This window comes from Uloborus diversus, chromosome 1 (genome assembly GCF_026930045.1).
Source record: "Uloborus diversus isolate 005 chromosome 1, Udiv.v.3.1, whole genome shotgun sequence".
Classification (NCBI taxonomy): domain Eukaryota; kingdom Metazoa; phylum Arthropoda; class Arachnida; order Araneae; family Uloboridae; genus Uloborus; species Uloborus diversus.
This window is the reverse complement of record NC_072731.1, coordinates 160,196,388-160,219,689: the sequence shown is the minus strand read 5'-3', so window position 1 is coordinate 160,219,689 and position 23,302 is coordinate 160,196,388. Positions and strand designations below refer to the sequence as shown.

The 23,302-nt window shown below is 31.9% G+C and overlaps 1 protein-coding gene across 1 annotated transcript in view; it reads right to left on the bottom strand.

The window, feature by feature from the left end:
- Positions 1 to 503: 503 nt before the first annotated feature.
- LOC129233253 (FERM, ARHGEF and pleckstrin domain-containing protein 1-like) overlaps positions 504 to 23,302 on the bottom strand; it is a 141,309-nt gene continuing 118,510 nt past the window's right edge. The window contains exon 24 of the mRNA XM_054867307.1: positions 504 to 2,054. Coding sequence (XP_054723282.1) covers positions 1,997 to 2,054 — 58 coding nt within the window. The 3' untranslated portion in view covers positions 504 to 1,996. The remainder of the gene's footprint in view (positions 2,055 to 23,302) is intronic.

The following is a 23,302-nucleotide window of genomic DNA, read 5'->3' as shown; positions in this document are numbered from 1 at the left end:
TAGTACAAATGGTAGGCGAACCTCTCCTCTGTCTTGGGGTAAGAGATAGTACTGTCCTGGTAGGTGCTGTCATACAGCATGATTTAGAAAAACTTTTCAATGAAGGACCAGGACCTTATCTTTAAAGGTGTTTTACTCAAAACTTGAAAAGGTTCACTAACATCCCTTTGCTTCTCACTGCCTCACATGGCAATTCTAAGGTGTGATGATAACAGGTAAAAGGGAAGACACCATTGCCAGGATGGGTCGAACTGAGCTCACACTAGAAGGGGAAGACTGATTTTAAAATATAAACTGGAAAAAAAAAAAAACCTATGTATTCCAGTAGCTATAGTATACTTTGTTTAGAAGAGAACTGGAAGAAAAATAACTTATAACTGATCAATGATTTTAAATGCTTGTTTCAATAGATCTCACTAATTTCTTCATTCAATCAATATACATAACATAATATACATATTTCATGTTGTAAAATTCATAATATAATGAAATGTTATTGAAAAAAAATATTGTGTAACATCTTTCACTTGATAAAAAGCAACAACTTGTTTAATTCAACAGGACATATAATACAACATCTCTTCACATATAAAAACTGCTTAAAAACAGTAATTTAAGAACAAATTACAACATTTTATAAAAAAACTTCCACACTGGAATGACGCATTTGGACATCTAAAATGCTAAAAATATAACTTTTATTCAAAATGTGATTATCTACAATATAAAAGTATACATTTCTATATAAAATATACATGACTGCGAGGTTGAAAAATAAAATTGAAGGACAAAGAACACTTTTAAAATGCTAAATGCAATGAAATGCATCTGTAATGTAATTTTGCGAAGCTTAATCACTAAAGAATTACTGAACATAGCAATAAAAAAGTAATGAGAACAAGTTGAAAAACCATGTTCAAGATAAAAACATTCGGTTTCTTGCAATTCAGTAAGTGGTACTTAGTATTAAAGAATAGTTGAAGCCAGATAAAAATTTAACAACTGCAGCTAATGAATCAATTTTGTAACTAAAAAATTATTGTTATAAAATAAACAGCCATTTTAAATTTTGAAATTCACTATGCAAGCAAAGATAATTTCATCCTTTTGACAACAGACGAAAATCACTCATCAAGTTTTTTTTTTTTTTTAAAGTCTTTTGACGCAGTAATTTCAGTTTATTAATAAAAGGCAATTTCTCCAATTTTATTAATATTTACCTGCAATAATGAGGCAATTTAGTTTACATTTCTTGTATACCGTGTAATGGTTGTTACTAAAATGCTAACAAGTTAAAAAAAATTGGGAATTTAACATTTTCTACCAAATATTTTATATGCCTGTATAAGTTATTTGTTACATTAGGTTCCTCTTTGTAAAGTTAGTATAACACATCAAAATTAACATTATGACATTGCTAAAAATTATCTCATTCATTTTGCATTACAAGCAATGCACCAATATATATTCTTTTATAGAAAGCCAAGAAGGAAATTATGTTTTTAATGATGTTTTTTTATTTCTTTTTTTACAAATATAATATTAAAACAAATTCCAATGATTGATTATTGGGAAATGTTTTAAAGGTAAAATAAAATTTGAATGTGCAGCTTTTTAAATTTCTGCAGCAATGCTTTCAAAAGAAAAACAGCAGCTAAAAATCAAAGATTTCATTTATTCCTTATCCAATTAAAAATTGCAAGCAAGATTTATATTAAGCTGCTTCAGTTTTGAGTTGTTTTAAGTTTAAAAGATATTTTTAACAAGTTATAAACATCAATGATATTTTAAAATATAATTTTTAAAAAATGATATAAAATACTTGAACAATGGAATTCTCGCTCGACCTAACATAAACACACTTTTTTTGTGAACGTCATTGCCAATTGACATCATGAGGGCAAAGCAAGTTTATAAAAATGTATTTATGTCTCTATATATATTTATGTAAATAAAAAAAGGCCTGCAAATATTGGATATCCTCACATCTACTTCATCATAGATGTGTATTTTCTTCGTCCATCAAAGTGCATAAGTGAATAGCTTCCATCCACCTGAAATACAAAATCATTATCCTTCAAGAGTAATGACAAATTTGGAACTGAACTGCACTTTCAGTAAAAACACAAGCATATAAAAACTGCAATTTTATTGTTAACGCATAGGACGTGTAAAATCTGAATACTGTCAGCCCTGCTTAATCGGGTAACGGATATATGAATACCCTGCTTATACGAATAAAACCTAATGGAACCCAATATTTCCCCATAGACACAATGTTAAAGATCCCCGCTCAATCGAATAATTTCCCTGGATAATCAAATAATATTAATCAGCTTTAGCAAATATTTTTGCAGAGAAAAAATTGAATAAATTAGAAAGAAATTAAGTAAGAACAACTTGTCATTGAAGGCGAGAAAACAACATGCATATTCCAACAAAATGTTTCCACTGTTCTTTTAAATTTCTTTTGCCTTTGTCATTACAAAAAAAAAAGTGCAGTCGATAATCAAATTAAATAACACGAATAAATATACACATTTTAGCGATGAGAAATTGATCAATATTAAATGTAAGATACGGTGAACGAGGAAGGGAAAAAAGGAATCAGAAAAGTGTTCCCAATAGACTTGAGCAAGCAATTCCCTATTATGGAATTTTTTGAAAAATAATGTACTGAAAAAAAGGTGCCAAAACAAAGATTTCATAACCCCAGTTGTAGGTTATTTTTTATAATTTCCATACGTACTTGTAATGTATTGTACTACTTATTGAACTTTTTTTTGTTTACATAGCTTATTTCAAAAACTTTTTGGCAGTTACATTAACTAGTTCCTTTACACAACTATCGATTTATTATTAGCACAGTCGGATCCCGATTTAACGAATTCAGTGGGATCAAAACTTTTATTTTCCACTTTTTTTCCACTTTGCTTCCAATTATCATTATAAAGTATGCAAGTAAGCATAATCAGTCTATTTGCAAGTCTATAACTCTTTTACGGTAAGTTTTTGATCCTATTAGTTTTTTAAATAGTATTTGGAAGTCCCTGGAGGAAAGTTAAAACCTGGATATGTTGATTGAATTGAAAACTAAATAGTTCATTTTACTGTTTTGAAATGTGTATTGTGTTCTTGAAAAGAATTTGCCCATAGTTCTGTCACTTGATTGTGAAAATACACATACTCTGCTATTGGGCGGTAATTTACTGAATACACATACTCTAGTTTGAAATGCAGGCAGTAAGTTCTATACTGACCCTTATTGCACTGAGATACAGGACTCTATCATATTTTGATAACAAAACTGCTATTTTTTTGCAGCAGTGAGCATTAACCATGCATTTAATGAGCCTATTTAATAATTTATATATATCACTGCACAAATTGCTCACAAAAACTATGGTTGAACCTCAGTGCATGGAACCAGAAGGCCTCAAACATGACACATTTTCACTTTCTTCAACACAGTTTAGCCACCCCTGCCAGGTTTCATTGAAGGTCAGCCATAAAATTTACGATATATTTCATTTGAGACACTAAATATCATGTTGTAATCACAAAGATTACTTTTGCTAATGCTCAATGGGCAGAGATAATTGAATATTAAAAAATGTCGATTTGAGAAAAACCCTAAGTTGGGACCAACTTTCGCAATTTTTGAGGGTCACAAAATTTTTTTGGAAGAAAAGAAAAAACACGTGTTTTCTAAAATCATTAGAAGAAACCACTGCAAAATTTTTAGCGAAATCAAAAATGGCATGTATCTGGCCTGCCTGACTCTTATAAAAACTGGCTCTTAAGTGTAGATTAACCTGAGTCACTGCAATTAAATCACTCAAATGGGCGTTTAATAAATATCTTTGTGCTTGAAAACTAAAATAAGAAATAACTTTCAACTGCACAAAATTTCAGATTACTGCAAACACGTTTTGGTGTTGCAATGAACACAGTTTTCAACGCAAAAGAAATGAGCTTTTATAGATGAAAACACATCCAATTCTCATTTTTTGTCAAAGGTCTTTTCATCCATAAGCTCATTTCTGTAGCATTAAAAAAGACGTTCCTTGTAATGCCGAAACATGTGTCTGCAGCAATCTGCAATTTCATGCAGTTAAAGGGTATTATTTCTAACTTATTTTACATATCACTCAAATAGCTTGATTGGTTGTTGAAGACAGGCACAGAAGCTATGTTTGTCTTCTTGAAATCGTGCTCAATGTCACTTAACATCTACAGAAAGTTTACTACTGAAATTCTTTAACAATGCAACTGGTTTATATCACAACAATGATTTGATTAGATAACTGAACTTGGTACCATTGCTTTGTCAAGAGTTTTTTAGGACTTTGTGCCAGAGCATTTTTTAAGGAATTTTCACTAGGTGACATGAGTTGAAAATAATTAAATGTCTAACTGTTGCTATATATATGTATCTTTTTATATCCGTCGTGAGATCAAAAACGTAGGGGACGTATGGAACTGGCGGCCATTTAATTAATTCAAGCGTATCTTAAATACATACAAAGATAATAGGTTCAGCTTTTGGTTTATGAGTAAATCTTTAATAGATCTAAATATTGACAAAAAGAACCTGATTGTAAGTAATCGAGTTCGCTTATTAGATTACCGAGGAAAGATAATATCTTGCTTTATAATATTAACTGCAAAATATGGGGGTCCGGAAAATTTTCAAATTTGTAGTCTTAAAAACGCATTTTAGACGATCTTTGGTAATGTTAGGGGAGAAATGACTTGGTGGCGCTCCCCTGTCTATGGAGAGATTTCAAGGCCCTTCCCAGGAATTTTTTCTCATTTGTAATCTTAGAAATGCATTCTAAGTGTCTTTCGTAATATTAAGGGGTCTGAGGACCACCCTTCTCTCACTCATTTTTCAAAATTGAAACCTTTTAAAAACGCATATATTATCTCCAATTATGTAAAGAAGAGGGAGGTTCGGGGGTTCTCCGGCGGAATTTTTTTGCAATTGTAGTGCTAAAAACGCAGGTTAATACCATATTTTCATGATATTACGTGAAGGAAAGACTCGAAGCCCCACACCAGGAAATTTTTCTAACTTGCTGCCTTAAAAATGCATTCTAATTATTTTTGGTAATGGTAGGGGAGAAGAGGTTTGGAGAGCTCCTTCAGAAATTGGTTTAAATTGTAACTCTGAAAATGCTGTTTTAAACAATCTATGGGGATTTAAGAGGAGGAGAGATTAAAAGGCCTCCCATATGCAGGGGTAGAAGTGATCAACTTTTAATACATAGGACATTTTCCACGAAAAATATAGGACATGTTTTATGAATAATACTGATATGAAAAAATAAACAATACATAGTATATATAATCTAGATATTCCTGCATAAATTATTATCAATGATTTCAATTAATCATACTGCATACAGTTAAAAAACCCAAATAAAAGTTATAACTTTTACTGAGAATGAGTCTGCAGTTCTTGAATGAATCGCTTCAGAAAAAAAAAGTTTATACACATATATGTATTTACGTTTAAGGCCATTTTCTATGCCTTGACTGCCTACATTAATCAGACTGCAAAATCAATTTTTTCTTTAAGTTTCTCTAAACTTTTTTTTGGAAGGTACACGAACCTTTTCTTTTGTCTCTGATTATTATGCATCTCTACAAGAATTTCTCATTTTGTTATGAATGTTGTATTTAGTACTATAATAGATCATGATAAAACGGAACTCTTTTCTTGGTAATGCATGCATAATTTATTGCTTTCCCAATTGCAGTACCTTAATTAACCTTAAAACTCTTATTATAGTCTATGCTTTAAGATGCTCTTTCTTATGTCAATATCATTTTGTTTGCGAGAAAACCTCTTTCAATTGATATTACATCTTATGAAAGGTGCTAAAGACTTTCACTACTAAAAAACCTAAGTATTTGCATCCAGAAAGCTGATCAATTTTATCATTACGAAGTATTTTTCCAAAATGAATTAATTTACATCCAAGTAACATCCAATCCCCATTCCTCAAAATTTTTAACAAAATGGTGATGCATCAATGAAAGGATCCTGTCAAAATTTTATTTCTTTTTAAAAATTTCTGAAAAGCATTTTTTTTAATAACAAATTTTAAAAATATAGTGTTTAAATAGTGTAAAATTCTGATTTTAGTAAGAAATTCAAATTTTGAATCCAGGCAGGGTTAATTTATATATATATATATATATATATATATATATATATATATATATATATATATATATATATATATATATATATATATATGTATATGTATATATATATATATATATGTATATATATATATATATATATGTATATATATATATATATATATATATATATATATATATATATATATATATATATATATATATGTATGTATATATATATATATATATATATATATATATATATATATATTGCATAATTAACTACATTTAAATATTTCAAATAGACCTTTTTTTTTAACACTAAAATCGGCTAATCTTCCCACATTTTGTTGTTAGTGAAAATTCATTGGCAAAGTGCTTCATCAATAATTTGGAGAGCTTGTCATAAAATATAGATCATTGAAGCTTTCTCTTAAAACAAACTGAACATTTTGTCTAAAATACTCTACAAAATTTAAAGAGACAGGTGCTGGTAGAGATTCCAAAAAAAATATTTTTTTTTTATAAACAAGCATCTTGTTTTTAAGCAGTCTTGAATTGTCAAGTTGTGAAAGAAAGTGTGAATCAAGTGACCAAAACGCTTTTCGAAGGTAATTTTCTACAATTTTTTGTAACAAACTATAAGAATATAGGAAATATAGGACAATTTCAAAAATATAGGAAATATAGGACACTTTTGATGCTTTTTTTGAAAATATAGGACTACTTCTATTCCTGCATACGAGAAAATTTCCCATCTCAGGAAAATTTTCTAATTTGTAAACTTAAAATCGCATTCTAGCTAGACTATCTTTGGTAAGGTTACAGATATAGATAATTAAAAATAACACAAAACAGACTGCATATTTTGAACAAAAGCAGTTTTGTTTGCTAAAGAAGTAATGCTGGAGTCAGATGAATAGAGTGGCAGAATACATTTAACTCACTGGTTTCAAACTCAGAGGAACGTATTATCCTGATTCGTTCACTAATTTTTCCTTGATGGAATCAATAATAATTTTCTTTTAATATAAGGTAGGTGCGGGTAATAAGGCCTACCTAAGGGAGATTTGGAATAAAATAGAAAGAAAAGGATCCGAATCAGCAAATTGCAAATTTAATTAAAGTACCATTATATTACTACACGAAAATAACAAAAAACGGCCTTTCTTGCCGAAAACAAACATAAAATTAATTATTTAAAAAAACCTTGCAATTAGGCCTTATTATACTACGGTAGGGTAATAAGGCCTAATATTTTAACACTGGTAAATAATCAAAATAAGCTATTAACATTGGTAATTGAGATCATTTGTAATATCCTTAAGCATTACTCATGCTGAAAATCTTCAAAATGACAAAAAAAAAAAAAAAAAAACAGCGGTCAGGTCACTCAAAAATATCTTCGTCATCGGCTGTCAAACCGACGCATTGCTCATGATACCACCTGTTGCATTTTGAACAGGGCCTCATGTCAATCATTTTATCCTCCTCCCAAGCGTGACAGTACCAATCACCATCGTTTTTTTTTTTTTTTTATCGTCTTTCTTTGAAGGTTGACATCATTTTTTGCTTTTTTCTCTCTTCTATATTCTTCAAACAGTTCTTTGATGACTTTAATTCCTCGATAATTAATAGATTTTCTTCTTAAAATTGATGTTTTTTCAGTATTTTTCACTGGAGTACGCATAAGCTCCCGAAATGCTTTTTTTTAGTTGAGCTAGTGGTACATTGTCCTCTTCATCGTCCAAACTAGAACCGTAAACCATGCCGTACATCGTTCCAGGAAGTTTTTTTGGGGTACTATTAATTATTTCATCTTGTGTTGTCGATGTGGAAGGCCTTGGGATTATTGGCGTGAGGGAGGTGCGAGGTTGCGAATTTTTTTCTTGAAATTTGTCAGCTTCGGGAGCTGGAATTTCTGTTAATACAGATGGAGCAAAAGCTGTTTCTGAAATAGTCTTTGGATTCAATGGATACAAACCAGTGGCTTTAAAGCCGCTTGTAATGTTACTATGTGTCATGCATTTAGACCAGACATTTGAAAGAATAACATTAAACCGTGCCTTGGTGAGCTTTTTGTCTGGGTTTTGTTCCATAAATGATAAAACTTCTGCATCCCAGTGGTGTTCAAATGATCGATAGACGGCTTTATCAAGGGGTTGGAGTTCATGAGTGGTGTTCGAAGGTAAACAGTATAATGATATATCGAGAGAATCGGCGACTTCAAGGATTGTTAAGTCTAGGTGACAAGCCGCACCATCAAATATTAAAAGGGACTTTCCTGCACTTTTAAAACTAGATAGGTGCTTTAGAAATTCTGTAAAAAGTTCATTAGTTATATAACCCTTTGTAGATTTTTCTACCAAAGAACTCGGTGGCAAATTGTCATATAATTCTGCCTTCAACCGTTTGCCTTTAAATATTATCATTAGTGGTATAGCAGTACCACGTGTATTTACACATCCAGCTATTGTGTCACTTTCGGCGTGTTCCGAAGACTGTAAATGCACTCTTTTAGTCCCCTTCTTTGCCAAAACAGCCTGCTGGTGGTGAATTGTGAGACGGCAACCTTTCTCATTCATGTTGTATATTCTTTCAGGATGACTTCTCAAGTCCAGATTATCATAAATTTCATTCAGTCTGTTAAAGTGATCATTAACGATAAATTTGTTAAGCTTTTGAGCTCTGGCCGGGTTCATAAATTGAGCTTTTCGTCTAGATATTTCCGGGTGTCTTTTCATAAATGCTTTAAACCAATCTTTACCAGCAACTTTAGCAAGTTTATTAAAATTATGCTTTATGTTATTAAGCTCACAAAATTTATAAACCAAGCGTCAAAGAATACGTGGTGTCACAGGCAACCCTACTTCAGCAAACCTCAAAATTCTTATGACAAGATCAGCTTCCTGGTCATCACTGAGAAAATATTTTCTATAAAGTGTTTTTTTTTAAACTTCCGGTCTGGAGATGGTTTCTAATAGTTCTCCTGGGAACTTTATACCTCACAGCTGCTTTATATGTGCTCAGCATACCTCTTCTTACTGCTTGGACAGCCGACATTAAGTCACTATCAGACTACATTTGGGGGGGGGGCATCGTTTAGGGGGCATCGTGATGTAGGCACTAAAATAAGAATGAACCAAGTCGTAAACAGCCGCAATTACTAATAAACACTCATACCATGTTGAGAAAGGTTCAAAATAAGATGCACAGCTGAAAAACTACGTTACAAAAAAAAGGAGTATAATAAGGCCTACGGTCAACTTTCGTAGGCCTTATTAGCCGCTGACGTTGAATTTAAAAGAATATAAAAAAAGTACAATAATTCGATGATATTATTTCACTCAGACATGAAATATCGATAGAAGCATTCAAGACAGATAAATGTAGCGCAAAACTATGCATAAAAATATGATATTAAAAAAATTACTTACATTTCAATCTGATGATTTTTTATTATTCGTGTCTTTCAAGCGTTCCGTGAAAATGAATCTGGGCTCGCTCGTCAAAACAACTGAGCATGGCGTTGCGACCAGTTTGAGGTGCTATCTGGGAGTGTAAACTATCTACGATAGCGTTTTTGAGCGGCTACAACCATTTTAAATTATATTTTCGCTGTTTAGGCCTTATTACCCGACAGGCCTTAATACCCGCACCTACCTTATATATAGTTAAAATGAAAAAAATCATATGGCAATTTCTCGGAAAAACCACGATTAACGGAAACGGCACATCTTAACAAAGTCTAATCATAAGTGTCGTGAGTTTTACCTAGTAAACAAGTTCTAAAATTCAATTCAAAAAAACAAAAGAAATGCATAACTCTATTAAAATTTGTAGCTTACTTAAAAGCAATGTTATCTTTCTAACAATATTATATTTAAATATTTTTTTTCTTTTCATTTATAATTTTGACAGGTAGTGAAAATATGATACATAGTAACACTCATGACGATGAATATTGTGCATTTTTATTTAAAAATTATTATTTTTATGCGATTCAAGGGACAAATTTATTCATAAAATGTATGATTTTTCGTAAAAATAAACATTTAAATACTTCGTTTAAATACTGTCATGTTGTACAGTAACACTCATGACATTGAAGGTGAAAAATTTACTTTTAAAGTAAAATATCTCTTGTTGTATGAAATGCTAAGCTCAAATGAGGCAGTGAGAAGCAAAGGGATGCAAGTGGACATTTTCAAGTTTCGAGTAAAGCGCCTATAAAGATTACGTCCTAGGTAGGCTTTCGTTAATTGAATTTTTTTTCTAAATCATGCTATACAGCAGCACCTACCAGGGCTACTAGTACCCATAGGCGGATTTAGGACTGAGTTCTTGGGGGGGCAGAATTTTTTTTTTTTGGAGCAACATTTTTAATTGCCCTCCCCCTCCTCTTCCATGTTTTTATCTGTTTTCTGTGATGCATAAGACCATTCTTTACTTCTTTATGTGCCGTTTTCATTACTGTGTGTAATCATGCTGTCCTTTTTGATAGGGCTCGACCGATGACATTTTTTGGCCGATGGGCCGATGCCGATTGTTGGCCGATTGTTCAAAGACGGCCGATGGCCGATTGTTTTCTCCAAATGGCCGATTGCCGATGGCCGATGCCAAAAAAAAAAAAAATCAAACAGAAATAAATTGCTAAGATTATCAGGGATTTAAAGGATCATTGATTTATTTCACTTTACTTCCTTTCTACGAATAAGGAAGCGTAATCACAAAAAAAAATCAGATTTCTCGACCTAAATTTCTATTTTACGATCACCCAATTTAAACTTCACAAGTTTTTTCGGCACATCTGTACATGCATATGTACCTAAGAACATATAGATGACCAAAATATCCATTTTGAACGCCTCCTCAGTTAATTATCGCAAATTCTCTTGTGATGTCTTCATGCGCGTAAACTGGCGTCACTTAAAAACGTTATGAAGTAGTAAGTTGAAAACGCATAGGTGCGTAGTATGATCTAAAAGTTCGAAGACAAGTTGTATAAAACCTTACCCTGAATAGTTCACATTACTGAAGCACATTTATCTACAAAATAACCTTGGAAGACTATGCACTTCTGCCAACGTTCATATAGCTTTTAGAAGCACTCCTGGAAGACATTTTTCGCAACCTCTTGTAAAGCCTCTTGCGCTGCTGCTTTAACTTCATCGTGGGGAAGAAAACGACTTTCATGTTGCAGATGCAATGTTCGATTGGTCAATACTCTGATATGCCAAACAAATAACCTAACGTTTTGTCGAACTTAGTTCCATGTGACTTTTATCTGTTCCCAGCAACAAAAAAAAAAAAAAAAAACATTTGCATGGACGCCGCTTTCTTCCATCAGGAGAAGATAAAGCTGCATCATAGAAGGTAGCGAAAAGTGGCTTCTAGGAGTGATTCCAAAAGTTATATGAACACTGGCAGAAGTACATAGTCCCTCAAGGTGACCTTTTGAAGGTGGATGTGCTTCGGTAATGTGAACTATTCTGGGTAAGGTTTTATACAACTTGTCCCCGAACTTTTGGGATCGTACTACTTACAATTTGTATAGGGTGTAGTTATTCTTCTCCTTTTTTGACTGCTGTATGATGAAATAGAAAGAACAACAGCCAAAAAAAAAAAAAAAAAGAAAGAAAGAAAGAAAGAAAAGAAGGAAGATAAACAAAGAGACTGTTTAATAACCTATTGATTTTTTTTAATTGAACATATAACTAAGATTTCAGTAATATTGAAAAAATGTATGGATTTAAGTAAACTAAAAATAATTTTAAAAACTATTATTTGTGTACCTAAATCCATTGTGTATTAATTATGTTGTTTAATCATTCAAAAAAAAAAAAAGAATAAAACTATGAAACCGTCAACAAATAATGCAATTTAAGTGGAAAGATTGCACATAGACATTTTTTAGTCATCAAATTAAACCAAAAAGACAACAGATAAATTACAATATTGAATCATAGTAGGAATATTTTCGTACTTATTTAAAATTTATGAATAGAAAAGTTTGCATTTTCCATAAATTTTGCTGAAAAAAGAAATAGCCATGAAAAGAGCGAGGTTCTTAAAATGCAGCTACAATAAACAAACTCAATATTAACACCAAGTTAATAACTGAATAAATATACTACTTGATCTGTTGTTTACACACATAATATTGAACAATTTGGTTGTTTAATCTTTTATGAAGCTTTACAAAGAAGTTCAAATTAAATTTTTCAATTTAACAATAATTTTCTGAAATTTAAAAAATTGCATAATAGAAAGTCCTTGAAACTTTTCTACAAAAAACTAAAAAAACTCATTCATTGATTTATAAAAATACATAAAAATAGTTACTTACAACAGAAAAAAAATCGATCGCTATTAATGATGCAAAAAAGATGGCGCATTACGAAATATAGGTGAAACAAGTATGAGAAATACGCAAAATGACATTTCTTGACCAAAATAAATAATCGCTAAATATTTAAGAAATGCTTGAAACGACGAGGGATGGTTTGGGTGGGGGGGGGGGGTCACCCTCTGATTGTGGAGTAACTCACACTTCGGCCCCAACTTCGACCTCATGTTTTTAGTACAGAACCGCTACCACCAACGCCTCGGAAGAGTTTCTGAATCTAATTCAGCACTTCCGAAAAAAAATTCAAAAGTCCCTTTGATTTCCGAATTATATCACCATTCAAAACGTCTTTAATCAATTTCTTACATTACTTACATTAATGCTCTAAATTCTTTCTAAACAATAAATTAAGTTTGAAAAACAAATCTTTAATTTTATGAATTGTGTTAGTTTTAAACAACTCAGAAGTACAACTAGAGTTTAATTTCAGCAATTGAGGGAGAGGGAGGAGGGCCACACAAGTTTTCTCGGAAATTGGGGAAAATAGTCGTAAAAAATAAGAGTTCAAAATAATAATAAACATGGAGCAGAAAAAACCTTTTAAAACTTGCACCCGAGTTTGTTTTGACGTGCAGTGGCGAATTTAAAATATAGCAAATGTTGCAATTGCGCGAGAGGCCTCATAACCATAGGGGCACCGTAGGAGTTACAAAAATCCTTATGCTATAGGTTTTACAGCTTCTGTGATAGAGAAATAGGGCCCCAAAATGTATTTCAACGGGCCCCATAATTCCGCCGAAGCGATACAGAAAAGACTGCATTACTGTGATTCATATTACAAATATCAAAAAATTAAAAATTACCGTCGCACAGTGTGGCATAGTGGGCAAAAATCCACCGAACTCGCGGGTTTTGAGCTAGGATCTTCTATTATGGCTCAAAATGCGGCAAAATCCTTCGAATATTTCGTAGTTTTGCTACAATTTTGAATTTCTTAACCCTCTAAGCCCCGCAGAGCTCAGAATGGACCCAAGTCGCGATTTTGAAAACTAAAAAGTATGACCATAATTTTTCCCTGATATGTGGCTCAATGCTTAGTATAAATCGAGGAATCGGATGATAAAACACAACTTTTGATCGCTGCCGGATGTTTAGAAATGCTTTTTTTCACCATATAAGTCATTAAAAACATGATTTTTCAGGTTTTTCCGTTGAAAAAATAGGTTTTAACGGTCTTCACAAATCTCTTGCGCAAGAACAACTATATATTTTAAATCTAAACTACTACTTTTCAATCATTTTTCAAAGTTCAAAAGGTAAAATCCTCCCTACAACACCGAAAATTTGCTCAAAATCCGAATTTCAGCTCGAGATCTTACCATTGTCAATGTGCAATAGCGACAAACAGCTTATTTTGTATGTATACATTCATGTGTATGCATTTCGAGAATAAATCGTCTGCGTTCAAGTAAAGACCTCGACATTTAGAATTTTCAAATACTTTAATTTTTTTTAGAAAATTTAATGTATTAAAGTAACAGTTGAGCAAATGTGTAGACTCAAAATTAGAATGTTTGTCTGTTTCCTTGGAATAATCGTAATAATCGAATTGTAACAGGTATTTTCACTCTTTTACGTGAGTGTTTTTGTTGAAATTCTAATTTAAAATGTAAAAACACATGTTAAAATTTTTATGTTTTAAACTAAACAATTAATTCTCAGATGAACCCTTTTAGCCTCAGTGTTGTTCGTAACAACATCATTTATAGGTTATAATGCAACTAAATTTAAGGTAGGATTGAAAGGATAAATGACAGTATGATTTTACTTCACTTTATTTAATTTAAAAAGCGAATATTTACAAACATATGTCCATTAGCTTTCACTTTAGAAGTATGCAAAACAGTAAAGACATGTTATTTTACCTTTATTATAAAATTTGATTGAATTTATATCAAAGTTATTGTTGTTTTGTTGGTCTAACACGCAGATACTAATTTTAAAAAAATGTAATTTACATAATTTGTTTAAATACTTATTTATGCAACAGAGGACAAAGTTTTCCATTTTGTATACGTATGTAAAAGAGTAAACATACCTGTTACAATTCTAATATTACGATTAATCCAAGGACCAAGGACCAAACATACCAATTTGCGTTTACACGTTTGCTCAACTGTTACTTTAGTGCATTAAATTTACTAAAAACATCAAAAGCATTCAGAAATTCTAAATGTACACATATAAAATAAGCTGTTTGCCACTATTGCACAGATGTATTCTCGTGGGCAATGGTAGGATCTCAAGCTGAAATTCGGATTTTGAGCAATTTTCGGTGTTTTAAGGAGGTTTTTACCTTTTGAACTTTGGAAAATGATTGAAAAGTTGTAGTTTAGAATTAAAATATATATTTGTTCTTGAGCGAGAGATTTGCGAAGACCGTTAAAACCCATTTTTTCAACTAAAAAACCTGAAAAATCATGTTTTTAATGACTTATACGGTGGAAAAAAGCATTTCTAAACACGCGGCAGCGATCAAAAATTGTGTTTTATCATCCAATTCCTCGATTTGTACTAAACATTGAGCCACATGTCAGGGAAAAAATATAGTCATATTTTTTAGTTTTTCAAAATCGCGACTTGGGTCCATTCTGAGCTCTGCGGGGCTTAGGGGGTTCAGATATTCAAAATTGTAGCACCACTACAAAATAGTCGAAGAATTTTGCTGCATTTTGAGCCATAATAGAAAATCCTAGCTCAAACCCCGCGAGTTCGGTGGATTTTTGCCCACTATGCCACACTGTGCGTCGGTTCAACGGGAATCTAGCAAGATGACCCAAAAAACGGTTTCGCCATCTCATATTTGTTTCCATGGTCTTCAATTCGGCAATATATCACCAAATAAAATGTCATTCTAACACGCTATATTAGTTTTGCATTGAAATATGTAATTAATAGCCACAAAAAATGAGTAAACTGGCTTTTCAGAACACCCGATCACAAACAAAAAGGAAAGTGCACAACTGGGACGTACGCACACCCCACATGCGAAAATTTAACCTTCTACAGCTTAACATTTTTGAGTTATGACTATGAGAGATATATACGTACATCCAGCTGTAAGAAACAACGCAATAATTAAAACTTGTTTGTACCTGAATGAAAAATTAAAAATTCCTTCAGGGGTGACTAAAATAAATTCATACTGAAATTCAAGTAAAAAATTTTATTAAGAAAACAATAACTCCCTTTTCTATGTATTAAAAAGTAAAACTGCAAAGGTCCTTTTTTTTTCAAAAACATCGGCCAATTCCATCGGCTTTTCGATGTTTTTTAAGGCCGATGGGCCGATGTTTCCTGCAAGTTAGCATCGGCCGCCGATGCCGATGGCTAAGTTGTTGAACCATCGGCGCCGATGCATCGGTCGAGTCCTACTTTTTGAATTGACCTTAAAAGAGAGGGAGCTGGTATTAAGAGAGTGATGCAGGGCTCCCTTTTAAGTGGGATATAGAATATCTCCAATTTTAGGGGGCCTGGGGTCTCTGGAGGAAATTATATAAAATGGATATAAAATTCTGCATTTTGAAGTCTTATAAGGGTTAATTGGAAATAATAGGCAAATCATTTTTTTAAAAAAGTTTTACGCTTTAAAAGTGCTTTGTGATGCAAGTTAATACTTTAAAAGAAATGGTGCACAGGTTTAGAGAATAGGTATAAAGAGAGTAACATACTACCCATTTGAACAATTCTTAATTTATACACTTGATAAGAAATAAAATTGAAGCACACTTTGCTTAGGAGTTTCAAAGACTTGTCTAATTATTTTCAAGGTTTGGTTAGTTAGATTGGGTTTTTGGCTCAAGAGCCCTAGTAGGCTATACTGCGCCAATTCTTTTCAGGGATTTTAGAGCCAATAGTTTGCACTTTCCAGTCTCTGAAATTGAGTAGTAGATTATACAGTTGTACGGTATTGTTCAAACTTTGTAAGAAACGCCTATTTTAAGTTTAAAAGAAAAAATAAACTTTAATTTCTCATTGCAACTTTTTTTTTTATTATAAGTAGTGCAGAAAACGAAAAGGAATAGGGGTAGTGTATCATTTTTTTTCCCAGGCTAAACAATAATGCAGTAAAAGTAAGATAAAGGCAATCAATACAAAAGAATTTCCAAAATTCTGCATTCGGGATTAAATAAATAGCAAGATATGAAGCATGTGAGTCACAAAAAAATTTATTTCAAGTAATATGATATGTTACAAACGCGAGAACCATGATTTTTACATTTTTGATGCAAGATGTAGCAAGGAGCTGAATTTGACACATTTTGGCATTCCTCCCCCTACAATTTGTTAGAAATTTTAAAATTTAAGGTTTGTAGCCACACATTTCCAAATATTCAAGGTTTTCAAGTACTTGAAAATGAAATTAGTTTTTCAAGCACCAGTTTTCCAGTTCAGTTTTTTATTAGCAACAGCTACTGGATTAGCTGATTTATTATGCGGCGAGATAAGTCATGATAAGTTTACTAGATTTTTAAATGGTAAGGCCTTTTAAGGAATGAATCACAATTTTTTTTGAGTTAGCTCTCCACTTCAAAGCAGGGGCCCTAAGCTATAGGCAAATCCGGCCTTGCATGTAATTCACTCTTACCTGCAGATTTTTGTTTGATTTTTTGTAATTTTAACGAAAATTCGTCGGTTTTTACAGTTAAAGGATTTTTACGATTTTACCAATCTGTGTAAGGTTTTTATCGGTTTTTATCAAATTTCAGCAAATTTTTCCAAAACTTTTGATGACTGATTTACTCAGATTTCAATAATGACAATAACTGTATCATTTAGACTTAGATGATTATGACTTACCTTAATTTTTAAACAGTATTTAGAAAGTAAGGAAAATGGTATTTTCCCTAAGTAAAAAGATTCAATTAATCAGAACGTTCAGATAACTGAAACTTATTCAGTTTGCGATAATATTTATTTTTCTTTCTCAAAAAAAAAAAAAGACAAGCCGAAAATTTTCCAAGCGCATGAAGTACAGTTCTAACTATTAGTTTCATATATATACGAATTTTTTCCTTTAAAAAATAAAGAAAACACTGTTAGAAAAACATTTTATCAGGTAATAATGCGATCTTACAAGAATTGTGCAAAGCATTCGTGCCGGAAATATATCTCTCTCACTTTTTCTTTTACTCAGACGTTTTCCTTACAACGTATGATTCTGGAAAATCAGAAATTTAGTTTTGAACTGCTAGGGATTGAGAGTCCTATTTTTTCCCCTAAAAAATTAACGCATTGTTTACAGTGATTTTACGTTCTGTTTGTTCAATGGTTGGACAATTTTCCCAGTTTTTTGTTTCATTGTTACATACATTCGTTGAGTATGGTGTTAACTGTTACATTTGATATCATTTTGCTGTACAAAAATATTTTAGCTATGTACTTCTCTTGCAATAGCATACATTTCAAATCAGCCAATTTCATTTGAACGTGTGATACTAGAAGGTTCTTCAAAATCTTTCGTTTCTAACAACACAAAACATCTAGTTTTTGAAATCACGCAAATTGAAAATAAGCATTCTGAAAAGAGAAAACAAATCGTAACGAGTAGATCATTCTATTAGCGCAAATTAGGGAGGGGGAGGGAGGGTCCCAAACGTTAATTATTATAAGTGTTGCAGCTGAATGCATAGCTCGTTTAGCCTATATTTCCATTCATATACTTGCCCAAATGGTTTTCAGTTAATGTTCGGTTTTTTTCCTTTTTTTTTCTCCCTTCAGAAAAGAACATTTGCTAGTCTCTTCATTATCATTGAACTATTCAAAAAAAAAAAAAAAAAAAAAAATCATGATTTTTTTTTGTTATAAGATTTTGGAAGATAAGTTGCTACTATATGAACTCCTCTCAAAACTGGGGGCATTGCACCCTTTGCCCCACCCCTATAAATCTACCCATGCTCTTCTAAACTATAAACAAAAACAAAAAAATAATGATTTTTTTTTTTATTTTTGGAAGATGTGTTGTTACTACATAAAGTCCTCCCAAAACTGGGGGGGCATTGCCCCCCTCTGACCCCCCATAAATCCGCCCATGCTAGTACCATCTCTTGCCCCAAGACAGAGAAGGGGTTCACCTACCATTTGCACTGGTTATCTCCAAATTTTTAATTTTGCCACTTGCATCCTTTTGCTTCTCACTGCCTCGAATATGATTGTACCCTTAAAAATAAACTATTACAAGAAATTTTTCCCGAAATAAATAAAACAATTGATGATATTTATGCTTGAAATTTTTCAAATGTTGTTTAGGCAAAAGTTTGGAAAATGACCCTGGTGATTTATTTCTGCATAACCAAGAACAGACGCATCAAATATGCACATTTGAAATGAAACAGATGTGCTTGTTACAAATAAGAACATAGAACAATTAGTATTTTTTAAATATGTCGAGGCGTGATACAAACGAACGTTTGACTAGCATTTACCACTTTCTAGAAGACAAATACATGCATGGTCGCATCCAGCTTTTAGTTTCGGAGGGATCATATCCTCATATATATAATAGCAAATGATCGAGTAACCCGCGTGTTTTAACAATGAAACTTGCGCCACAGCATGATAATTTGATAATATGTTTTGGTAATGTTTATTATGCTGGGAAAGACCTTACTGTGTCAAGGCTGAACTCAATCCGGCAACTTAAACAGTTTTACTGGTTAGACTGTGTCATTTCAGGGGAATAAAGAAAAGAAAAAATGGTCAAAAATGAACGCTACCTACTGGAGTTTTGGGCTAATCCACTAGAGTTAGGGTTACAATTTTAAGTATCAAAATATCACCAAACAGGCAATGGCTTCGTTCAAATGTAGAAGCAATTTTCACCCGTCATACCTTGACGGGCGATTTTCTAGTTAGTAAATAATATTCAGGAACTCTTATAGAAGTAGATTCATATTGACAGAAGGAATATTAAAAAAATAAACAAATAAATAAATAAAACATTTAAAAATAAATTCATGAAAACTTTGTTAGGAAACACTGAATGTATGTGTGTGGGGGTGGGGGCATTCAATTTACCGGACCCTCTTCAAAAGATTTTTCTGTATCCGCCCCTGCCTCATGCTACTGAGTGTTTATTCTAAAAAAAGTTATGGATGAATGTGGCAGGTTGAGGGAAGGAAGGGGGGGGGGGGGGGAGTGCGAACTAAAACATATGAACTAAAGTATTGTTGTCCCGCCCAGGCACGTAGCTAGGATTTTGTTAAGGGGGGGGGGGGTCCAAGGTTGCACAAACTTTAAAAATGGAAGCATGCTAAATCAGAAGCATTAACTGTTAATTGTATAAATTAATACTATTCCAATCAAAACTATAATTAATAAGTATGATAATTAGCTTAATTAAGTAATGATGTAATATAAGTATGATAATTGAAGCTTTGCAATACATTTGCTTTCAAAAAAAAAAAAAAACACTCATATTTATTTTAACTACATCATCAACTGTCTAATTCAATAAATGCTCCATAATTCCCCACTCCTGACTTTCGATTTGGATTTTGGACCGCATTTAATGCTTCTATGGACGAAAATATCGCTGGGGCTCAATAAAGAGAAACTGGAAATGTTTCTTAATTCATTTAAATTTTTAGAACTCATACAACGATAAGAAATGGAATGATACTTCGAATCTTCCATCTTTTTTTATAGTATTTTCATATAAAAGCTTAGGAAAACATTATTAAAGCTGTTCAAACAACTAAAATACATAGAAAGTGTCGTTGCTCATTAATAAGTATTTTATTGTGATGTATTGCTAAAATGGATATCTAAGGATCAGTTATGGTATTTACGATGAATTAAGTTAAACAATAAAATTTCTATGTCAAAATTTTGAAGAAAATTTGAATGATAATTTGTTTATAAATACTATTTTTTAGGCCATCAAAGATATTAAACATATTTCTTGGACATTTTCTATTTAAGGAGTTTCGCATGCAGGGTCATTTGAGGGTGATAAGAGGAAGTATTACTTTTAGAACTTAGGAAAATGAATGAATGCACTTACAAACACATTGTATATACATAGTATTTTTTGTGTATAGTCTTTACCCCTCTTCAGGAAAACAAATAAACTAAATCAAATCGGTAGTTCTGTTCATTAAGCTGATTCAAAACAACTTCTGTGCAAAATGTTCCATTCTAAATTTAAAATTTCAATTTAAACAACAACTGTAGGGGAAATGATCGACAGTAACACTAACGAATCACCACAAGAAAATTTGACACTCTAAACCTAGTTATTTTACTAACAAAATGGAAATATAAAAATTTTAAATTTCTACATTTTTCATCCGATTTCGATCCTTTAGGAGGTAATCTTTGCCTTATTTGTGATAACACGGCAGCACCAAACTTAGATATAGTGTAAAAAGCTAATCATATTTTGGTGACAAATATAAAAGGTTTATAGGTAGTTTGAAGACTCAATTAGCAAACATTTTGCTCTAAGTTACCAGATGTTATAATCTAAAGGTTTAAAAGAAAACCTCTTGTAAAAACTCTAAGAAAAGTTGTAAATTAAAAATCTAGGTTCGATTTAAATTGACATTTTGAAATTATATAACAACTAGAAAATCTCCCGTCAAGATATGATGGATGAAAATTGATTCCACATTTGAACGAAGAAATTGCCTGTTTGGTGACATTTTGATAGTTGACATTTTAAACCCTAACTCCAGTGGATTAACCCCAAGTTTCAGTAGACAGGGGTCTGTCCAGGATTTTTCACAGGGTCCGTTTTTTGTGAAAAATTAAATAATTTTGTGAAAAAATGAATAAATTTTGTGAAAAATAATTAATTTCGCAAAAAAAAGGGGAATTTTTTTGTTAAAAGGAAATTTTATAATTTAGAGATGGCACAAACTGCATCAATTAAACGTAAAGTTGAGTGTTTTCCACTTCCATGTCGAGAATATCATTCTGGAGTGTTTTTCTGATATTTGGCGGGGGGGGGGGGGGGGGGGCATCGCTCTCTCAAGTATCAATATTTATCTACCATTCTACATTTTGTTAAATTATACTACAAATATTTCTGTCCAGTATTTAAAATAATTGTAACAAAAAAAAAAAAAAAAAAAAAAAATTCAGAATAGGGTTCAGCATTTAACTTTGTGACCCAAGACACTCATAAAAAGCACAGAATTTCGTTTAAAACGTATAAATTCCGTGATTTTAACAAAAATAAAAAGTTATTTTAATTGTTTACCTCTTAACAAAGCGTAATAAACATCAAAAATTCGAAAAATCGGATTCCGAATGCGGATGCAAAGAGATCGCAATTCTCAAAGTGAAGGCATCAAAAGTATAAAAATGATTTGTTAAAGAAATATTTTTGATAAAATTATTTTAAAATTGCATTTTAGAGTCCTATGATAAACATTTCATTAACATCTGTGGACACAGTTGAAACAAAAAAAAAAAAAAAATAAATAAATAAATAAATAAATGAAATAAAATAAACTATCTATTCAGCATTTTAATTTTTGACTCATAACAGAGAATGGAATTTTGCTTTAAAAACTTGAAATGAGAGTTCTAACAGAAATAAAGAGACTTTTCATTTATTTGCATCCTAATAAAGCGAAGTTAGCTCGAAAAAAGAACAAAATATGACTCTCATATCAGATTTAAAGGATTGCATTTATCAAAATGTAGACATCTAAAGAAAAAAAAACGGTAATTAAAAGAGTTTATTTAAAGTTAATCATCCTTGTTAGCATCGAAAAATCAAAACCCATATAATTTTCTCCCAAAATAACAATTATCGCACCGCACTTTAAAAACGCAAATATTGACAAGCAAGTAAAATGAGAATATTTTCTAATCAAGTCATTATAAAGGTTCAACGCCAGATGCAAGTGGTGATAATTTTGAAGTGGGTAACCGTATCTGAAGCGATCATATTTTTTCCCCACCCTTACTATCCTTTTGCAGTTCTAAGTTCATTTTGCAGATATATATTATTATTGTTTATTAAATCATGAGCGGGGAGAAATGCCTTTTCAGAAAAGTTTACAACAACAACGCTGCTAATTAGCTGTGATAAAACAAACAAACAATTATTATATTTATTTGGCAGTAGCAATTATTTATCGCTTGCAGGAGCATCGCAAGAGTGCCGATTTTTTTCTTTCAAAATTAGCCGATTTTGTATAAGCTGATCTCTCTAATTTGACTTCAAAAAAAAATTCCAAAAATTATCGGTTTATACACAGAAATATGCATTGTTTTGCTTTCAGTTTTGCTCTTTCAATTAACAATTTGTGAAAGATCCGGTCTTGTTTATCAGAATTTTGTGAAGGGTCTGTTTTGTTTGATCGGGATTTTGTGAAAGGTCCGTTTTGTTTGATCGGGATTTTGTGAAAGGTCCGTTTTGTTTTATCGGGATTTTGTGAAAGGTCCGTTTTGGTTGATCGGATTTTTGTGAAGGATCCGTTAACGGACCCAAATATCCTCTGGCCAGACCCCTGGTAGATGACGTTCATTGTTGACCACTTTTTCGTTTCTTTAGTGCCCTGAAATGACACAGTCTCATCAGTAAAACAGTTAAGTTACTGGATCCAGTTCAGCCTTGTTACAATAAAGTCTTTCCCTGCATTTTAAAATTTACCAAAACATGTTATCAAATTATCATGGCGTGTAGCGAGTTTCATTGTTGATGAGGTCAAGAGCATTACTCGATCATTGGCTATTATATATATGAGGATAAGAACAACAACTATTATTCTTGCATTCGGAGTC